The sequence below is a fragment of the Zonotrichia albicollis genome, chromosome 2 (genome assembly GCF_047830755.1).
Source record: "Zonotrichia albicollis isolate bZonAlb1 chromosome 2, bZonAlb1.hap1, whole genome shotgun sequence".
Classification (NCBI taxonomy): domain Eukaryota; kingdom Metazoa; phylum Chordata; class Aves; order Passeriformes; family Passerellidae; genus Zonotrichia; species Zonotrichia albicollis.
The window spans coordinates 20650281-20672272 of NC_133820.1; the positions used below are offsets into that span (position 1 = coordinate 20650281).

Sequence of the window (21992 nt, forward strand, 5' to 3'; positions counted from 1 at the left end):
AGGAGTGGAAACAGTCACACATCAGGTGTGCCAAAGGGGCAAAAGGTACCCTGGGGCAGGCTGGCAGGCTGCCATCCTCCTGTCTGTCCTGGCACGCCCCTGTAGAGGCAGGACAAGCCAACAGGCAGCTCCAAAAAGAGGATCCTGCTGGTTATGGGCACCAAACCATTCCCAGCCCAGGGCCAGGGTGCCTGGGGCTCTGCAGCCCCTGCCCAGGGCCAGCTCCAGGAGGAAAAGCAGTGAGGAAGAGCACTGGGGGCTTCTGTCCTGCTCTGGGGACAGACCCTGCTGTCCCAGCTCCACTGCTGGGCCCCAGCTCAGCCTCAGAGCAGCCACAGCCATGGCTGGCCATCCTTGGCTCTGTGCTGCTCCTTGGTCATGTTTCCCATCCTGGCTCTGCCCTGGGGCTGCTGTGGTGACAGGACAACCTGGAGACTGGCATGACCATTTATAAGTTCATTTTCTTTTCATGAAAACAGTGGCCTTCTCCAGACTAATTTGCACTAATTTGCATGTCAGCGCTAACAAACCACTGGATGGAAAATTTCCTTTACATCAACATGATTTTCTTAATGGGAAAGGACATTACCATTGAGAAAAGCAGTTTTTCCAGTCCTCAGAACCAAATGCCAGCCAGCAACAAAAATGAGAAAAGAGGGAAAAAATTATGAAAATTATAGAGTTCAATGACTTTTAAAATGTGATTCTTTACTTGTGTTAAATATTTAACAGTAAATTGCAATAGACTTTTAAGCAAAAACAAATTTGAGTGACTTACAGGAATTGTAACCTGCAAGACACATATGTAAATAGGGCTACACAATTTTTATTATCATAAAGAAGAAAGTACAGATTTAGTGTGACATGCAGTTTGCAAATAATTCACAAATCTCCAGTTAAATTTAAACACTGTGATGGATGCGCACATGCAGAGGTTGGATTTTGGACAATTGCCACTGTTTAACTGGTGGAAAATAAAAGGGGAGGCAAAGCTTGAAGGATTTTGTCAGCTCAGCCACTTCCAAAGTGACCTCCCACCCACACACAGTCCCATTCTCACAGCACCAGCTGCAGTGCAAAGCCACTGAAACATGCTGGCCACAAAGCACAAACAAACGGGATCAGTTTCTGATTTAAGAAGTAGATAAGACTAAACCAAAGCCAAGTTTGAAACTTTAGCCCAAATGAAGAACTTTATAGGACAGGGCTGGTTTTGTCCTGTGGCAGGGGACAGAAGCAGACTGCTCCAGCCTCTGCCAGGGCTGTGCTCACTGCAGCAGCCTGTGTGGATGGTGCTATCCAAAGTCTGCTGCAGTTAAAATGCACTTCTCTAAATCACCCAACTTTCAACATGCCTCTTCCCACTCTCTGCTTAAGTAAATACATATTTTCAGTAGCTAAACATAAGCAAAGAGGTTCATATTTTCATCTCTTATTTGATTAGCACCTTTGCTTCAAGATTTGCAGTGAGTATTCCACAGCAGCCAGCTGAATGACATGTTACAGAACTGGGGCATCAGCAACTACTGACTAATGACAGTTTAATTCATTATAGTTTGCATAATGTAACTGCCTGAATCAGCTTATCATTAAGGGAATTTGCAAACCATTTAGAGCTTTCACAGTCAAGTTCATGACAATTTCTTTTTCCCACAGTCAAAGCTGTTTCCCCAAGTACCTTCCAGTTATTTCCTGCTTGAGGTGTTTATCTGTTTCATGGGGAAGGTCAGTAATTTCAGCTGAGACAGATCGGCAGAGTTAAGCTCAATGGGAGCCTGACCCCAGGTTCTGTAACCAATAGATTACATAATAGAGGTTTATCACTTTTCAGAAGAAATTACAAAACTAAACATTAACAGACAGATTGACTTTCCTGTGGGGTCACTGTTCATTAAATTTCCCACTGCTTTTACAATCTGAGCTGCTACAGTAATTTAGCTTTTAGTTCAAGTCATTAAAGCAAGAAGATTGTTTCTTTATTACCTTGTGACCATTCTTCATTTTAATGACATTTTTCAAGCTCTCATCCTAAAACTGGCAAATACTATTAAAAAAAAAAACCAAAACAACAAAACAAAACAGTGCCTTCTCTGGCTTAAACACAAACAAACCCAGTGGCTTCCATCCTTCTTATTTAATATCTGCCAGGCACTGATTTGTGCCAGGCAGGTAACCAGGTGCCCACTGGAGAGAGCTGGGTGAGGATGCAACCCTCCTCCATAGCAAAGCTGGGTGAGGATGCAAACCTCCTGCACAGGAGAGCTGGGTGAGGATGCAAACCTCCTGCACAGGAGAGCTGGGTGAGGATGCAAACCTCCTGCACAGGAGAGCTGGTGAGGATGCAAACCTCCTGCACAGCAAAGCTGAGTGAGGATGCAAACCTCCTGCACAGAAGCTGGGGCAGACTCAGGGCAATCAGCTCTGAGGGTGTTACCCTGTGAAGCTGCATTTTGTGGCAGGGGTTGTAGAAAAGTGCCACATTTTGGCAGGTAAGAAACCAGGACTGAGCACTGGGGATGAGGGGGTTGAATAGAGCAGGAAATGCCAGTGAGGGGTTTTGACACTGGGAGTGTGCACAGATGCCCTGAGGCACCATGGTGCTGCAGCTGCACCAGAAAGAAGTGGCTTCAACACTCCTGACATCTTTTGTCTTCTCCTTTCCTCTTCCACAGGAGACTATGCAGACTTTGGACAGATACCATCACAAAAGGTCATCCAGGAGATCAGAGAGGACTGGGAAAGAGGGCCTAGAAAACAATAAGAAACTGTAGAGAAACTCCCTGCAAGAGATCCCATCCATCAAAGAGTCACAGAATAAAATCACAGAACAGCTTTGGTTGGAAGGGACCTCAAAGATGATCCAGTTCCAAGCCCCTGCCATGGGCAGTGACACCTTTCACTAGACCAGGCTGCTCAGAGCTCCATCCACACTTCCACAGCTCCTCTGATCAATCTGTGCCAGGGCCTCACCACCCTCACAGTACAGAACTTCTTCCTAATACCTAATCTAAACCTACTCTCTTTCAGTTTGAATGTGAAGAAATACATTGTTTTATTTCTTATTGGGTAGATAAACTGTAATATTTATAACTTTTCAGCAAATATAATTAATAACAAGATTCATTACTGATCTTAATCACATTCAGTATCTACAGGTTTCAACACCTGCAGGGACATTACTTTTTGGATCATTCTTTCAGGTCACAGTTTACTTAAAAACACAAGGACCACAATATCAAATATTTGATGAGAGAACTGAATAAGAGAACCTTCTTATCTTAGATCACACATTTCCAAAGGAAAAAACTCTTTCTACACATTCTATGTTTACTACAATAATCTAATTCTTTTTCTGATAACACAGGGCTCATGTCTTACATTTTATATTGTTTTGATGAAAGATTGAACAAAACTCTTTCATATTTGCCTCTTGCTCATCAACTGTGACCTCTTAACTTTGTTTCCTATCACTGATTGATGGTGGAGCAATGCAACCTGACTGCTTTCATGTCTGCCCACTCCAAAAATGGAAAACTGATAAAAACAACAGATGAGATAGGAGGAAGCAAACATCTGTTGAATCAGTGTTTTATGACTTAGAGATATATTTTTGAGCCCTTAACCCAGCAGACTATAACAGCTAAGGATGCCTAAACCAAGAAACACCTGGGGGAACTTTGCAACTGAGCAACAGTGGGGGAAGGAGGCCGTGCAACATCTTAGGCTGTTCCCAACATTACAAGCTCCAATTATTTTTCTTTTCTAAATCCAGATTTATTCTTTGAGGCCATCACTAAAATGTTCTTTGTTTTCTCACTATGAAACAGATGGCATCAATGTGCCCTGTGATTTTATTGCTATGTTGCAGTTTCAGCATGTCATGCTCAAACCAATGGGTTCATTCAGTCCACAATAAAACCTCCATTCTGCTGAATTCACTGAATAAAATGGCAGCTGAAAAAGTTTCAAGTTGGCAAATCAATATTTCATTATTTGTCTCATACAGGTTTATTAGCAATAGAAGCAAAGCTCAACAGCAGATAAAAGCTTGAAATGGTTATTTGGAAAAATGTAATGAGAATGGGCTTGTGCATAACCACTGCATTTTTTAATCTTTTTGGTTTTTAGTACAAGTATGTAATTTTCAATATCTGAGATTAGACAAAATTGCTCAATTCTTTTCTCTGCAAGGCTGGTCAAACTACTGGCTGAAAGAATCTTTTTCAAGATTATAAACAAGTGAAAGAAAACTGCTACAAATTTAGCTTGGCATGGGCATGAATAAAAAAGAGAGTCTAATCTGTGAAGAGGTTCTGAAGAGTGCTCAGTTCAAGAGGAACATGACTAAAGGGGAAAAACCTGACATACAGCAGGATTTAACTCCTTACAGTCCTTCATCAGTGCTTTTCAAGCACAGCAAGAGTCAGCTGTTCAACACATGTAATGGTTACAGCCAGAGGCAGCTGCAGGAACTTGCTGCTCTCCTCTCAGAGGGATTCTCACATCCAGGGAGGGTGGAGTTGACACATGAATACAGAAACATTCACAGAAATCCACTCCCTCGATTTCTCAAGGTGAACACAGCAGGGCAAACTCAATTGTTACTGACAGAGGCGTAAAAGGGAAATGACAAGAAAAATATTGCAAATCTCTGGGCTCTAGGGGACACTTTATCTGCATGCCCTGCAGAGATAACCTTGTTCACACCACCAAGGGAGCAGAGAGGCGACTTAAAATCTCCTAAGGAATGAAAACACCCATCAGGTGAGACAATCCCAGCAAGGTTGCTGGGATAACCTCAGCATTCCTGCACGACTCCCTCCACACCAAGCAGCCTCTGATTAACCCTCTCTGGAAGTTGACTCTTGCACACAGATTCCACCAGTGCCTGCACTGGCCCATCCAGTTTAGCAGACCTGTATCTCTGGTTGCTCTGCAGCGTGGCTGGTTCTGTGTGACTGTTTCAATATCCCCATTTTCATCTCCCTGCTGTGGATTTCCTGTGGATCCTGATACCACCCACAGCACCAAGGCAGGCCAGGACAAAACAGAGATGGACATGTTAATTTGATCCAAATGTAAACAATAAACCTATAAAGGTATCAGAGACGTGTGCATGAGCAAAACCAAGGGCTTTGGAGGACTTTTAAACAACTATTACAAAAGTAATTATTTCAGTTGAGCTGGTCTCTTCCTTTTCTTTTTCTCTCTTACCTTTTTTTTTTTAAGGGAAAATACTAGACTATTATTTAATTGCACCACTTTCTTCAGATCCGGCCTTAAAAGGGACCTTTTAACATTTCTGAGTGCCCTTCAAATAATTAGATTTGCAAAGCTCACCCTGTAGAATTCTATTAAAATTAACTAATTCACCTGCCTGCAGTTCAAATAACAAAGTGAAGATCACAATTTGTATCAGGCACTGGACAGTGATGGCAGGAACACTCCCAAGGTATCTTCACAGGATTTGTTTAAGCTGCCTTCAAAGCCATGTAAAAAACCTGCAGCTTTTAGAACTTGCCCCAAAGAAATGCAAAGGGTAGCCCCTTGCAGAATCTCACCTGTGACATTTTGTGGAAGAGGAGCATTTGTTCACTGCCAACAACAATCTCTATAAAAGAAAGGATTATGGAAATGATGATGACTGTGAGCAAGTTACGCATTTGTCATTGTCACCAGCACAGAGGAGGTGCCAGATGAAAGGTCCACAGGCTGTACCTGGCTCTGAAATCCTGGGTCAGACAAAAAGTGAACTCCAGAAGCCTCCAACCTTTGCAAGCCCTGGCCCAGCAGAGCTCTGGGAAAGGGCAGGCCAAGGGAAGGGAATGCCTGGGGGATGTGGGGCAGCACTACTCACCTGCCTGGGGGGGATTTTGCACACCCCAAAACAGGACTCTGGGAAAAGGCCCCACACCTTTGGCGTGACTTTGGAGAACCCTTTTCAACACAAAATGTAGTGCAGGGAGCACTGGTGAAGTGAGATGACTGAGTCAGCCTCATCAAGATAAACACAGCAATCTGGAAATCTCTGGACAAATGAGCAATGTGGGATGATCTTTTTTCAGTCATGTTGCTAGGAGACATCACTGCAGTCAATCATAAAACCATCAACTGCTGCTACTCAGGAATTTTTTTAATAAACACTTCTATACTGAAGAGTAATTCAGTGAAGCTAAAATTGCTTATGGGATCATGCAAATTTTGACAAAAACAAGCAACAAAACCTACACTGGTGAAGATTTCTCAGGTTCCATATGACATTTGTGATCCATAAAGTGTAATACCAAGGTTGGTGTCACCAGCATAAAAAAAAAATCAAGAGAGCAGCTCAAACACACACCCTATGATATCCCATAATAGAAATATACTGCTCTGCTTTCCAACAATCCATAAGAAGTTGGTAAGTAAATTAAGTCTATGTTAAGTAGTTTAAATTCACTATACCCAGGGATCTGCATATAGTATAGAGAATTTGAAAGGATTTTGAAGCTTGAGAAAGATAAAGACTGCAGGCTTAGTCTAACATTCAGAGCAGCCTAATGCCCTGCAATGGAGGCAGCTCAAGTTCAGATCCTTGCTCCAGGGCTGTGGGTGAAGGTCAGGGTGAGAGCCAGCCCTCCTCAGGGGCTGGGGGTTTGCTGACAGCTTGGCACTGGGATCAGGATTCTGTGAACAATTTTCAGGAAGTCAATGCTGGGTTATGCAGTAAATGCTGAAATCTGACAGGAATGTGCAGAGCAGAAGCCCTCTTTTTTAAACAATCCTGCCAATGGAGGAGATGGCAGCGTTTTCATGGAGCTAAGCTGCCTGTGTGGAAAGGCTGGAAGGTAATGAGGGTGGAGGCACAATTAGGCAAGAAAAGGGAAATTAAGCCACAAGTAACACTTCATAAGGCTGAAAAAAATGACTGAAGATAAAATAACATTAGAAATAATTTTCAAAGCTACATTTGTTCTAGAGAAACTACACAATAAAAACATCAACTATTATGCATTTTCCTAAAGAAGCATGTGAAAGATTTTAGGGTGAGCAGAAAAAGGAGGTATCATAATTCACATTTTTATTAAACAAAATGCAAAAACCAGCAAGCTAAGAGGAAAAAAAACCCAACTCACCCAGAAAAAGAAAAATGAAAAAAAAAAAAGAAACATAGCTTTCATGATTACATGTGTATTTTACCTTCACCTATCTGTAAGGAAAAACCTATGGTTAGAATACAACCATGAACAGAAAAGCAGACACAAGAAAAGCATAAGGAAAGGAATAAAAATAGTAATTCTAACAGTAAATAGCAATAAACTACTTGTGCTAAGAGAGTTTAGGGGTACTAGCTGGGGAAAATGTTTGAGCTGGTCCCATCACCCTGCTTTCTTTGACAGGACCATTTTACATAGAAAATTTTGGCAGGAAATGCTGCCTGCAGTGGTTTTAATCTTGGAAACAACCCACATGGAGTGGCTGCATTCAGGCTGGTAGGGAAAATGCCCCAGGTGATAACAGACTGTGCCTCACTGTGTGTCACAGCAGGGTGACACCTGCCTCTGGTCCCACATGCTGCCCATCCCCTCAGCCCCTTGTCCAGCACTGAATGCTGCCTGGCCTGGGTGGGAGCAGAGCAGCAAGGCCAGGGGGGAAAGCAGGGAAGCCTGGGTCCCAGAGGCACCTAGAACAGATGTGCGCCACCAAACAGTGTGTACAATGTGTGTCACCAAACAGTGTGTGCAGATGTGTGCCACCAAACAGTGTGTACAATGTGTGTCACCAACCAGTGTGTACAGATGTGTGTCACCAGTGTGTACAGATGTGTCACCAGTGTGCACAGATGTGTGTCACCAAACAGTGTGTGCAGATGTGTGTCACCAAACAGTGTGCACAGATGTGTGTCACCAGTGTGCACAGCTGTGTGTCACCAAACAGTGTGCACAGATGTGTGTCACCAAACAGTGTGTACAATGTGTGTCACCAAACAGTGTGTACAGATGTGTGTCACCAAACAACTCAAAGTCCCTGGGCACAGCCAAGAGCGGCTGTTGGGCCACTGCCAGCGGCAAGAACTGAGTGAGAAAATAAAGAAAAATCAAATTGGGAGCCTCTGACCCATGGAATAAATCCAGGGTGTGTTGTGTGGGAAAACACATCCCACACTGCAGGAAAGGCCAGGGAGACAATCTGGTACAGATTAGTCCTTATGCAGAGATTTCATTGCTGGCAGTAGCAAAATGAATTTTTAAATACTTGTTTCCTTCTTGCTTTAAGCTCCTCAGCTAACTCTGGGAGCCACACAGTTATGTACAATGCTTCCAAGTGAAGAAGGAAACAGCAGAGCACACTGAAAATTGTCATTTTGATTCTTAGGCTTTGTTTCTAAAGGGGAAAACAGCACAGCAGTCAGTGTGTCTTTACTGCATGAAACACACAGAGAGGACAGGCGAAGAGGACACAGATGTGACACTACAGCAAACATTTGCACAGATCTAAATGGTAAGCAAGTCCTGTATAATATGCTGAATAATATATGTGCTGGAGATACCTGTTTCTATCTACAGATAGACAGATATGGTCAAGGTAGTATAAGCAAGACCTTTCCTGCACTGGCTTGTTACTTAGCACTCAATAACTCACTGCCAAATGAAAAATACAATTACTGAGATATCCCTGCAGAAGAAAAGTGTTCTTCAACTTTCTGGCAAAATTCAAAGTTCAATTACCCTGTAGCAAATCAATCAAATGTGCATGCAGCAAGCAATGAAAAAGTACAGATGTCACCTCAGTGCTTTCAGCTGAACACGGTTTTCCTTCTTTTTAAAAATCAGCAAGTGGCACTCGGAGACATTTACAAAGCTCACATTATGCAGAAAAGAAATCTCTCAGAGTGATTTAGAGCAGCAGAGCACAGTGCTCTGGGCATGAGAAACAATAAATAATGAGCATTCATCACTGGTAACCTGCACAATGATGTGATTTTTATAGACACTGAGATTCATGACACCAGTTCAGCACTGTTCCCATAGCTGGGAGCCTCTGCAGGGCCTGAGCCAGGGCACACTCAGGCTGTGCTGGTGGATGTGGCAGGACACAAACCTGTGTGTGCACAGCAACCCCACCTAACCAGGGCAGCAGCCTGGCTGGATGCTGCTGGCCTGGGATGCACAAATGAAAGCTTCCCAAAGGGAGCACAGGGCCACACTGAGCACTGACAGCTTGGGGAGTCACTGCCCTTTGCTGCCTCAGGAACCTCTCTTTGCCCTTTTGTTAAGAGCAGCACAAAACTGCAATGAGTTCACAGCTCTGACACAAACCTCCCCCTGGGCTTCTCCAGCCTCTCCCACAGCCCCTGCCCTGCTGGACAATCCCAGGGACACTTTATCCTCCTTACCAGAGTGGGAAGGGATGACACTCACTTTGTGTTGCCTTGTCACTGTCATATTTTCTGGAAAAATCCCTTTACCAGGATTTCTTCTCCCGGGAAGCCTCAGAGAAAAAGGAAAACAATATTATCTGATTTGCTTCTCCTGTGTTTTGCTGCTTTGGAATGTGGTTGGAGAGTGTTTATCCAACAGGTGCTTGTTTGATTGGTTTCATGTGAATTGCTTTTACTTAATGACCAATCCCAGTCCAGCTGTGTCAGGACTCTGGAGAGAGTCACAGGCTTTCCTTAGTATCTTGTTAAGCCTTCTGTCTGTATCCTTTCTCTATTCTTTAGTATAGTTTTAGTATAGTATTCTTTAATACAATATAGTAACATGAAATAATAAATTAGCCTTTTAAGAATATGGACCCCAAAAATACCACATTGCCTGGAATGGAGACCTTCAGTTTCCAGCAGGGATCATTACACAAGGCTGAGTTTGGTTTTGTTTCCTGTTAATTCATTATTCCTAGAGCTGACATGACATGTTGTAACCACTTTCAAGTGGCTGAAGGGAACTTTGAACTTCAACATTTCTTGCTAGTTTCCTTTCCCTCAGCCTGTGAGTTATTTAGCTGTGGCTACAACAAATCACAGAATATTTTGAGTTGGAATGGACCAAGAAGAGTCATCAAGTCCAACTCTTAAGTGAACAGCTCATACAGGGATTGAACCACAACCTTGCTGTTATTAACACCAGACTCTAAGCAAATGAGCTCATCTCAGTGTTAAATGCTTTTTTTAAAAAAAATAGGAAATAATACAAATTTACAACTATGATAAAAATTGAGCCTGAATTTTGAAACAATAGAATTGCCTACCCACATACAAAAATATAACTGTATTTTATATAATAATAATAAAAAAATCAAATGAATGAAACTGATTAAGTCCATAGAACAATGAAAATTAAAAGACCACTTAAATATACAAAGTTAATACTCACTGTAGTTGTGTAAAATTGATATTTTGAAACTTTAGAGGCATCTTAAAAATTTTTATTTAGCATATTGAAAAACAAATGTTACAAAAAATTTTCTATAAACATAGGCAAAAATGCTTAAATAGGATAATTTAATGTAAACCAAACCCCTTTAAAATATACAATACTGTAATCAGAGGTTATTTATATCCAGTGAAGAGAGAACAACCTTCACTTATGTTAATATCATCTAAGCAAATCATTAATTTCCATAATTTCTTAAAACAGTGCCACCTTTAAGTTAGTTTAGTAGCTAAATCATTTTAGTCCCAATACAAGGTGAAATTCAATGTTACATTCAGAAGTGGGAAAGGCAATATCCTGACTGTTCATGTCATCAGTCAAGACAGCACTGCATTCAGAGCTGCAAAACCTTAGAGAGGTACAACTATAAATTTATATTTATTGCAAGACAATGCAATTACAGGATAGGTAAAACAAAAAGAAAAAAAAAAGCTGTAAAAAACCCCAGTACAAATAAAATTTTATTTTTCAATCAGGTTAGAAAAGCCAACCACAAAACTAAGCTATTTTCCCACATTTCACAAAACAGAACAAGCAATTTGTGAGTTGACACTATTCCAACATGGAGAAAACTGTTCATGTTTGTAGAGGAAATGCATTTGCACAACTGTCCCACACAGGTTTTGTTTAAATATTAAATTTATTCACCAAGACATAAATTTATAGGCCACAATGGCTTTCATACTCATGTACTCATGGAAAAGGCATTGTCCAATTAATTCAACTCATAGATCACTAAGTTTTTGGTTGTGACTTTTTTTTGGAATGGCAAGCATCAATTTTGGATTGCACATAAAAGTATCTACAGGACACAGTAATAGGATAAAGTAACATACATACTCAACTTAAGAGCCACAAACAAACCCTTCAACAGTGGCAGTGGAATAGAGAGTAAAGAAAACACAGAAAGAAGGGAAGATCCAGCTCATCTCTAAGCTACTAGAGCAGACTGCCCATAATCAGGGATGAGCACAGCTGCTAAACAACCTAATGCAACATGGGTGATGTCCATGCATTTCCTCCAGGGAAGTCCTATATCCTGACAAGGAAGTTACTGCTAAAACTCCCATCTGTGCTGGCAGGCACAGGAGGTGCCAATATGGCACAGACACTGAAGTACCAGCTCTTCCTGAGGTGGTTCCTGCATGCTGGGTGAGGCACTTTGTTCTGCTGAGTCTGCCTAAAGCACTTCATTTATTAACTCTTGCTCGGTTTGAAAGGAGCTTTAACTTCCACAAGTGGCAATTCAGGATTCACAAGAGCTAAAACCACTTCAAAAGAAAAGGTCTGACAGTCCACAAACAAAACCCAGGCAATTTTTACTACAAGTGTCCAAAATATACTGTATTATCTACTCATCTTAATATATGTATTATATATAATGAATATAAATACAAATTATAGTTTTGACAATGGAGTCAGGAGTTTGGCCAGGAGTTCATCTCTAATAAAACTTGCCTTAGCAGCTGAAGATCCCCAGCACGCAACAAAGGCAACCTACTCTTTGTCAGAAATGACAACTCCTGACTGCACCTGTCAACAGGTTAGATGATATTCTTATCAAAGTGAACATTTACACACCCATCTATAACCCTCCATTTCCTTCCAGTCTCCTTCACAAAAATCCTTTGGGAACAGTTGGGCCAAGGCCCCATGAGAGGGACATTGAGAGCAATTTCAAACAGATGGCACTGCCATTTCATCTGGGGTGTTTGAAAACAAGACAGTTCAGGTTTCTGTTGTAAAAAAGTCAACATAACATCATTCAGGGCTCAACACATTTCCACTGGTGTTAATTGATTAGTAGAACACAGAAGAGTACTAAGCTAATGCCATGCTACTTGGTGTGGGAAGAAAGAAAACTGAAACTCAATAATCAGAAATTAAACTGAGCAATTAACTTTTAAATCAACCTGTAAAAGAAAAATCACCACACTAGAGTTTGTACCACCTAAACCAAGTGGATGAAATTCTGTACAAGCCTGTATGTAACTTGCATCCATCTCTTCAGCCTCACAAAGTCACTCCACACTAATGCTTGGGGTTATGCCTGCATGTTCTTAGAATTCCTTGATAGAATGGGTAAGCAATAAATTTATTTGTTGTTGAAAAAAGATATTTATATTTTCTGCAAAGAATTCACACAGGCACCAGTACAAGGTGTACACAAGGTACATGTCAGTAGGCAAGGGAGCATTAGAACTTGAGGAAAGGGTTTATAGCTGGCAAAACCTTGAGGAAGGTTTTCATATTTGGGGGAAAAAGGAAGTCACAGACACTGAATTCCTTTCCTTTTTCTCCCTTTAAAAAGGAAAGCAATGCCTTTGGGTGTATGTGCTTATAGATTACATCCTGGTCCCAGTGAAAATCACAGTAGGAAGTCCATGATCAGGATTTTTTCCACTCTTAAATACTTCACTATTACTGTTGCATGAACTTTCAAGATCTGAAGTTAACATATGCACACTTCTCACCTCTAGAATACAAAAGTAAAACCAGATAGGAAAACAGGAAAGGCAAAAACTTACACCATTAAATTCTCCAATTAGTGTCTTGAATTGTCAGCTTCTAAGCATTTACAGAATTTTGAGCTGTAATAGCAAAAGCTTTAGAACACACCTCTCCTGCTAGGACTCTGCAATTATTGCTCTTACACCAGCATTCTCTACAAGAGATCCTGGTTTGAACACAAAGGCTCCCATCTCCTGAGGGCCAGGAGAGGCTGCAGCATGCAACAAAAACTGAGGTGAGAAAAAGGAACAAACCAGACAAGAGGCAATACTAAAAAATCAGTCCCCTCTAGTGTAAATAACTATTAAAACATTGCTTAAGGATTCCCTATTGCAGGGAATTCTGACAGTCTGCATTAAGAAAGGGGAGGGAGATCCCACAAATTTTGTGGGGAATGTGGACAGTGTTTGGAATAAAACAAGTGACGTCCTTCAAAACAGAGGTACTTTTGAGAAGTATGACAGAGCACCACATCTGTATCTGCACTACACTCTCAATACAGATTCCTTATCTTTTAAGACATTTGATAGGAGAAAAAAAAATCCCAAACCCAAAGAACGAGTGAACCTAAAAAAGGTGAAATTCATTGTATACAAGTCCGTTAAATTACAGAAATGCATAATAAGCCAAGATAAAGTGCTACAAAATGATTAATGATTTTTAAAAGGTCCATGGCATTCTTCTTGTTTTACTTAGTACTGGTGACAATGGGGGTCAGTGCAATGGCACTGGCTGAACTGGAGTTCACAATGTCTTCGTACTGTGGGGGTGGATCTAAATGCTGCTCCGTTTCAATCCTTCTCACACTGATCTCCCCAGTGGCTTCCTCATAGGAAGGAGGAGGATCACAGTTAGAGAGCCTAGTGGATATGGAGTCTGAGCGTGCATCCGAATAGCTGAGCCCCCCTGGGGAGAGCCCGGCGCCCTCGAACAGCTCCTCCTGCGGGGAATGCACAGCGCTGAGCGGCGGCGGGCGGGGCCCTCGGGCGGCGGCGCCCTCGCCCAGCGCTCCCCGGTACACCGACTGCCGCCGCAGCTTCTTCTTGAACAGGCACCTCCAGATGACAAACACCACAATGAGGATAATGAACAGGCCAATGATTAATGGAAATGCGAGGTAAAATGAATACCAGCTATGTCCTGTGTTATTTTCTCCCTGGAGTCCGTTTTTGTAGACTTTCCAGAACTCTTTCTAGAAGAGCAAGACACAACATGTCAGAAACTATAACACAGTTAATAGAAAACAAGCAATGTAAGCAAGTTGTTTTAAAGAATGAGGACAAAACCAAAGGTATTTCAAATATTGATGATTAAAATAAGAGCTGGCATGGATAAGCACACACAAACTTTCAATTTTTCTTCTTATGTGATTAGTGATACAAAAGGGATTTGGTTTTGTAAAAAACTCCTCAGCACTTTTAACATTCTTATATCTGCACTCAATGTTTACAAACATGCAGCAGAGACAGGACTAAGTGATAATACCCTCAGAAAAGGAAAAAACCAAACCACAAAACAAACTAGGAAAAACATGTCCCAAAAGCCCCTGCCTGATCAGCATGCACATCAGCCATCCGGTGGATCAGAATCTGTCAGCACCACTCAAGGCACAAGTTTAGGGTTTATTTGTTTTAAAATTGAAATAATGCACTGGTACAATTGGACACAGAAACACCAGCTCACAGTGACAGACCATTCTGGCTAAGCACAACTATGCTGCACTGTCTTATCATAATTTAGACATGCCCCACCCTCTGGCTCATACAGAAATCACTGTCAGCTTAGTTTGAGTTGATTCAGATCCTCTGTTTACAGTTAAAAATAGCCCCATAAGCTATTTTTAAGCCCTGTGAGACCATTACACAGGTTATATATTCTAGAAACCTTGACAACACAGCTACAGAAAAATGGAACATAAAGTGAAAATATAAGCAAGCAAAAACAAAGATGAAGGGGGACACCAATACTTGAAAGTCCTCCTTGCTATATTAATATGAGCAAATGGGAGTACAAATATTGTGTTACCATCACATTTCTTCTGCAGTGAATGCTGTGAAGAAACAGAAAAAAAGAAAAGAATACCCTGCCTCAAAAGAGTAGCCATCCTCACCTGTAATGTCTCTCCTACTATGAAACACTTCCTCTGAGTTTTACAATCATAATTTAGAACATTTTAGTATACTTTAGTATAATTAAAAACCCAAACCCCCAGAACCTGAAATTAATCACACCCCCCTAGTCCATGCCAGAATCTCTGAACTCTAGCTTTTTTTAAAAATGCACAGACTTGACCCTCTCACCCTCCTGCCAGCACCACATTAATTTTAAATGACAGCACACATTTCATGCAACTATTTATAAAATAGTCACCAGGTAGAGTTGAAATTGTAATTGCTCAGTTGCTAGCAAATGAGGTATTTAGGTTGCAGACTGACTTTGTGCACAGACAAATCAGATTCATCATTTTATTTAGCTCAGGGCTGATGGCACATGATGAACATTAAACAGAAAATGTGACCCCAAAGGCAGCCTGGGTCCAGAAGCAGCATAATCCCTCTGGCATGGAGGTCAGGCTTTCCCTGTGCAAAGGCAGCACCAGGACACATGGACAAAACAAACACTATCAACACTTCTGGGTCAGGATTTACTCAGGTTTAGATTAATGCCATGTACACGAAACAACTGACTCCTGTAAATTTTCCTTTCCAAAGATAAATTCAGATGTTCTTATGTCTATGTGCAAATTCAAAAACCAAAACAATTTCAACTCCTACACCAATCCAGGATCAGGCAGTTTCCCTAAATTTTAAGTCTTGACTCTACAAGCAGATTGTCACAATGCCCCTCTTTGATGTGAACCCAGATCCGAATCATCCAAGCTGTGTCAGGTGGCACTGGCCTCAAATGAAGCAAGACAGACTGGAAAGATGGACTCTCAATTCTTCTCTACAAGGGCCCTCCTTGACATGTGTTCCACAGTGAACCCCAAACCAACAGTTCTGAGCTTAGAAAAATGAATTTTGGGGGGAACTAACACTGAAAAATGCCAACAGCTGCACAACTGAAAGCTTCTGGGATCTCTGCATGATAAAACCTGGCAGAACCAAACACCTCACCCTCTCCCCACCAGACCACCAGGCAATTAAGAATACCTATTACTTTTGCATCTGTTAAGAATACAGCTAACTAGGTTACTTAGTGGAATAAATAAGATATTGCTAACTAAAAAAAAAGCAGAAAAGGATTAATTAGGATTATGAAATCTTGCTGTATGTACTGGGACCAAACCTCCCACATCACTGTTCTGTGGCCTCAATGGCAGCAAAGAAATAAAATTGTAAAATGTTTGTTTTTAAGACCAAAGATTTACTGAAAGTCATTATATATACAGTGCAAGGATATGTAATTTTAAAGACTCTTTGGAGGAGAAAGGTAGTTTTGATGAAAAAGAAGAAATTACACTTCTCCCCTAACAATCTATTATGTGTTGCAGACTGCAGAGGAAAGGCACCTTCTCCACTAGAAGGGTAGTAAATAGTGACTGGTCTTTGAATATTGTTTCCACATTACTTCTAAGTCAGATCTATCTGCTATAGAAAATGTCTTTGTATCTTCAGAAAGCTGAAGCAGTTTCTCTCCTTGGCACTCTGCTACTCAGCAAAGCAGCAGAAAATCTGTTCTGTCCCCCCAGAGTGGCAGGCACTTAGGGCAGAACAGGGTGTGATGCTTTGGGGATGTCTGACTTGGTGATGTGACCAGACAAATGCATAAAGAGCTAAAAGAGTGTAAACTGCCTTAAGGATTAAAGTAGCTTAATGTCCTTTTTCATTTACATGCAAGGCAAAGAAAACTCAAGACAGCTGAGACACTCCCCACTCCCTGGTCAGAAATTACTTTACGTCTAACACTGTCTTACATAGACAGAGGAATACAGTTCTGCACACAGATGAAAAACACCTGCTTAGTCATTAAAAAAAAATCTTTAAATGTTCTTCATGGGAAAAGAAAAAAAAAACCAACCAACCAAAAAACAACTCCACAAAACCCCACAAGAAATAACCCTGTTAGCATACTAGATCCTGGGTTCCCAGCTTGCATTTTTGCCAGTCAGCTCTCCAAGAGAAGCACAAACACTTTCAGCCCCAGACTGCCACAACTGACAGAACTGCAGGAAATGCATCCTTCATGTCTGAGCTGCACAGCTGCCAAGCTCTCCCTCTGCTCTGCCACCCACAGCTACACTGCAGAGTAAAGGGATGGTGCAGGAGGAGGACAAGACTTCTGGTCACAGTCAAATCCTGCCTAACAAAGCCACAGACAACTTAGATGAGCTTACACAGCGTGAGGATTTGTACAAACTGCTGTTTGCAAAAGAACTACTGCTTGAAAAAGACCAAGAGGGGGAATACTGAAAATTTACAAAGTATCAGTAAAATTCATACAGAAAGTTAAAGAGTAATTTATAAGCTGGAAAACTCCCAGAACAAACATCCCTCCCACAGCTGCTGGTTTCTTTAACTAACAACAGAAAGGACTTTCTGCTTGACAAAATTACTAACTTGTGATTAATGAAAAGGGCACTTCAGTAATCATTTATCCCTGAGTGCTGTACAACTGGGAATACCAGGTGTAAAAGCCTTATAAGGCTGAAAAACTTAAGCAGGCCACAGAATCAGATAACTGCAATGGAAAATACTTAGAAAACATCTAACATATATTCCTGCCAAGAACTATTTTTCTGGATGTACCTTAGTGCTTTGGCAAATCCAGTTTGAAATAATGAAAAGGAATTCTCAAAGGCATCCCAAAGGCAGTAACAGCAAATTTTTCCAGAATTCTCTTTCCCTTTCATTTGTAATTCTCAGAACAGAGTCAGAATCAGTTAGCTGGATCTGAATGCTGAATCAAATACGGGATCCACAAGTAAGTCAAGACTCACTTGAGAATTTCAGGAGAGGCCTTTACTGCAGCTGGCAGCATTGTCATCCTCAAATGATTCTTTGTCAATTGCCTGACTTGTTTTTGAGGTGGACTGATAACAAGTTAGAAGACTGCTTGGTATTCCCCAGGCAGAGGGAGAGAGAAGAGCAGTGAGGGGAAGTGAGGGCAACCTGCCACACTCTTCCCTTCTGGTCTGCCCCCACTTTCAAGTAGCAAGAAAAGATTCATATCTTCTCATATGAGATTTATCCAGCATCCATAATTACACACAGAGCAACACTGGAAGTCTTACTTGATCTTATAATATTAGATCCAGTGTTGACAAGTTTTAAGCTGCTTACTAAGATTTTTAGCAGTAGTTTGTTTGTTTTGCTTGAATAAAGCAACAAAGAGAACTTGGCAATTTTTGCAATATTTAAAATTCACTGGAAATTTGCAACAGGAACGAAAATCTGTGACTTCCAGCTTTTAAAATCTTCATGCAGTTTGATTTAAAAAAATGAGTTAATGGAAATTAAATTAATATCAGTGCTACAATCACACTCAGACACTTAGCACACTAACCTTTGAATAAATCTTTTGGCCTCCCAACAACCTCTGACACCTGACCAGTGACCACATGCAGCTCTGCCTGCAGGCTGTAAGCACCACAATAAACAGCTTTACAAGGTCACACCTAGGGCTCACCTTATCTGTTAACTTCTGACAGTAATCATTGGAGACTGCTGAAAGAGTTCAAACACAGGCAGGCTGCTGTGCTGCTGCTGGGAGATACTCTCCCACATTTCACATATTTGTACCTTAAGAACTTCCATTAGCCAAAGTTGATTCCTTTTAATTAATGGTTCCAGACTGATTTAACTTCCCTTCATTTACATCACTGTTCTCTGAACCTGTACAAGCTTTTAGGATCTGAGACATCCTGTGGCAAGGCAGTCCACAGCTCCATTAGCCGTGGTGAGGAGAGACTTCTATTTGCTTTGAACCTTCCCGGTTTCCTTTGAGGCCCTCTCAGCTCTGCTATCAGAAGGATGGCAAGTGACTGACCTCAGCTCAGCCTTCATCTCACAGACATCATCACATATCCCCTGATTCAATTATTTTATCATCTATTGTTGTTATACAAGTCTTTCCATATCTTTGATCAATTGTCACACTTCTCTGGTCCTTCCTCTAATTTACTTTTAAAGAGATAGGGAGATAAGAGTCGTACACACTCAAGATGTGGGTAAGCTCTTTAATTTGATCCTTGTTCCTTTATTTCAGATTCTTAGAACTTGGGGTTCTTTCTTTTGGCTTTGTTTAACTGCTCAGCATTAAACTGAAGTCTTCATAGACTGAAATCCAGATCTCATTCCTGAATTCTGTTCAGAGCCAATTGTGTGTTATAATGAATGTCTCCAATTCCTCCACATGCATTACATTCGTCAACAAATAATTTCATATTCTATTTTACCCACAAAGTCCTGCAAATCCTTCCTTGTTGGTTCTAGCCCAACTTAATAGTTTTCTCTTTATAACTTAAAATAGTAATTTGGAATCTGTCAAAATCCTGTCTTGAAAATGCTGAATGGCATGTATGCACACTTGACATACTCAATGCTAATTAAAAACTCGTGCACCAAAAATAACTTGAGGGAACTGCTTGATATTCTTTTAATATTACAAATCTGCATGTTGCAGACCTGCCTAGAAGACTGCAGAAAAACAAAGAAGCAAGGGGATAAGATAAAAAAATATAGAGATTAGACAAAAAGTTATCATGAGATAAATAAGCTACAGCCCCCATTTGAATTCCAGTCTATCTATACTATGAAAGCTTTGATCCTGTGCTTCTCTGCATACACTGGATCATGTTCCCTATGCACTGCATCCATTCCCTTCCCCTGGGACACAGATGTTAAGCATCACTAAGTGGCTGTGTGGATGGATATGCTGGGGACAATGCACTAAATAAAGCCCAAGTACATGAGGCTGGTCAGGCACCACTGCACATTAGCAGAGCCTGACCCATTTTAGCAACTCCCCACAGCAGAACAGAGCAGCCAGGGAAAAAGGATACACCAGTGGAAATGGATAAAAGGTTAGGATCTTATTGAAAGCTTCTCCAACACTTGTGGCAGAAAAGAAATGTAATTATTTCTATGTAACTACTTCCCAAATACCTCTGCAAGGGAAATGCTAATTACCATAGCAAAAAATGTTCCTAAACGAGAGAAAGAAGCTGAGAGACAACATGTTTAGGTTATGTTTTCTCTAGTGACTGAACAAAAAGCAGTAGTGATGTTGTGTTAGAATTTTATACAAGTTGTCTCATTGTACACATTATTTTTAATTACACAATGAGCTATCATTAGGAATAGTCATGCCAAGCCAAGTTTGGGAGATAAAAACACCTGTGTGCAGGCACTTCAGAGCTTCAGAAAGAAGCAGCTTTGAAGGGAAACCACATGTCCTACAACTTCATTTTAATATATCAGATAATTCTCATGCCAGCCTTACCCATTTCCCCAGCTATGTGTGAGATACACACCAACACCATCAAAAAATGCCAAGAACTGAAAATGTCCAGTATGCCTTAACAGACTGTTGTTTTTTGATGTGGAGCTCAACCATTGAAGAGTGGAATGTATCACCTGTGTAAATTTCAGAACAAATCTGCAAGGTTCCCTGTGCCACTCTGGCCACTAAACTGCCTTGCCAGTACAATTTCCCTGTGCAAAAACCAAATCTAATGTAATGCTGGAAAACACACAAGCACTTAGCACATCCAGAAGTTTACTGTAAATACACCCCACCCATCTTTACATACACAGTAAAACATACCGTTTTTTCCTCATTTTCAAATGCTTCTCTTGCTTCTTCATAGCTGCAGATTTCTTCTCTGCATTCATGTTCTATGTCACCTTGCTTTATTTCTTCCAGAAACGTGTTGGCTCTTGGGTATCTTTTTAACACAGAGTTGGCTTTGTCCTCTGTTAAGAACACTGAATAAGAAGAGGAGAGTCAACAAAGGTCACTTCTAAAATAGACACCCAAAACCTCACGCTAGAATTGCTCCAAGAAAATACAACTTTGAGAAGTTTTTTCAAAGCCTTCCCCTTTATTTGATATGATAAAAGGCCTTTCCTAGTTTTGCTCACTGTGGTGAATAGTTGGGCCTACAATTCCAGTAGTTATTGCTAAAATGTCATAAATGCACAGCCCTCAATTCAGCACCACAGTCATGGGTAGTGAAACAAGACTGAAGCTGGTGCCCAAGAAGAGTCCTTGGAAGGCACATGCTCAGCTCAAACTGACACTGAACAAACAAATCCTGCTTGTCAACATCCCAAATGATGTTTGCTGCTGCCTGGGGGCATCACAGCCAGAATGCTCTGAAGGTTTTGATATAAATATTTATGACTCTTACCCAGAGTCACAAACACCAGACAGCTGCATTTATCAATGTTTAAGTCTATAAGTTTTCTTAAGCAACTTTGAAGCAGACTTGCTCCCTTCATTCCTGAATTTCTCAACCAGTAAATGGGAGCTCTTCTGAGGGTGTGAGGGGAAGTAGCCTCTATTTTTCTGAATCATATAGAAAACCTCACCTTATTTGATGAATCAACCAAAACAACCCTAAAAGGCAACCCATGTTCTGACACAGGTATTCTTTATTTGCTTCCCTTAGTCTGCTGTCCAAGGAGGAAAGCTGGAAGCAATCTCTTTTCTTCTGATGTTCCTTTCCATCAAACTCTCTGACCCAAGGATTTTTACATATGCAGTAACTGGGAACACTTTGGAATCCATCAGCCTGAATTCCCCAGGAGGTACATCTGCAGTGCATGATGCAGGAATTCTCCAGGTATTCCAGGTCAGGTCAGGAACATCAGGTCAGTGCTACACTGTTCCTGGGCTCTGAGTGCCAGCAAGAGGGGATAATGATTCAAGGCACTGCCACACTAATGCATTTGTAGCACTTTCTTGGCTACATAAGCATTTGTGCATTGCTTCATTTGCAGTTAGTCTGAAGGGTATTTTTTCCCTTAATCATCTGATTTTTAATGTTATAAAGGGTGGGCAGCAAGGAAACTGTGTTTTTGCTTTAGAAACAAGTGGTGGTATTTGCCAGCACAGATTAGC

General features: G+C 41.1%; 1 protein-coding gene across 1 annotated transcript in view; it reads right to left on the bottom strand.

The window, feature by feature from the left end:
• Positions 1 to 10391: 10391 nt before the first annotated feature.
• PRRG1 (proline rich and Gla domain 1) overlaps positions 10392 to 21992 on the bottom strand; it is a 31191-nt gene continuing 19590 nt past the window's right edge. The window contains exons 3-4 of the mRNA XM_005484384.4: positions 20694 to 20854; positions 10392 to 14118 (exon numbers count right to left, since the gene is read on the bottom strand). Of these exons, the coding sequence (XP_005484441.1) occupies positions 13615 to 14118; positions 20694 to 20854 (665 nt within the window). The 3' untranslated portion in view covers positions 10392 to 13614. The remainder of the gene's footprint in view (positions 14119 to 20693; positions 20855 to 21992) is intronic.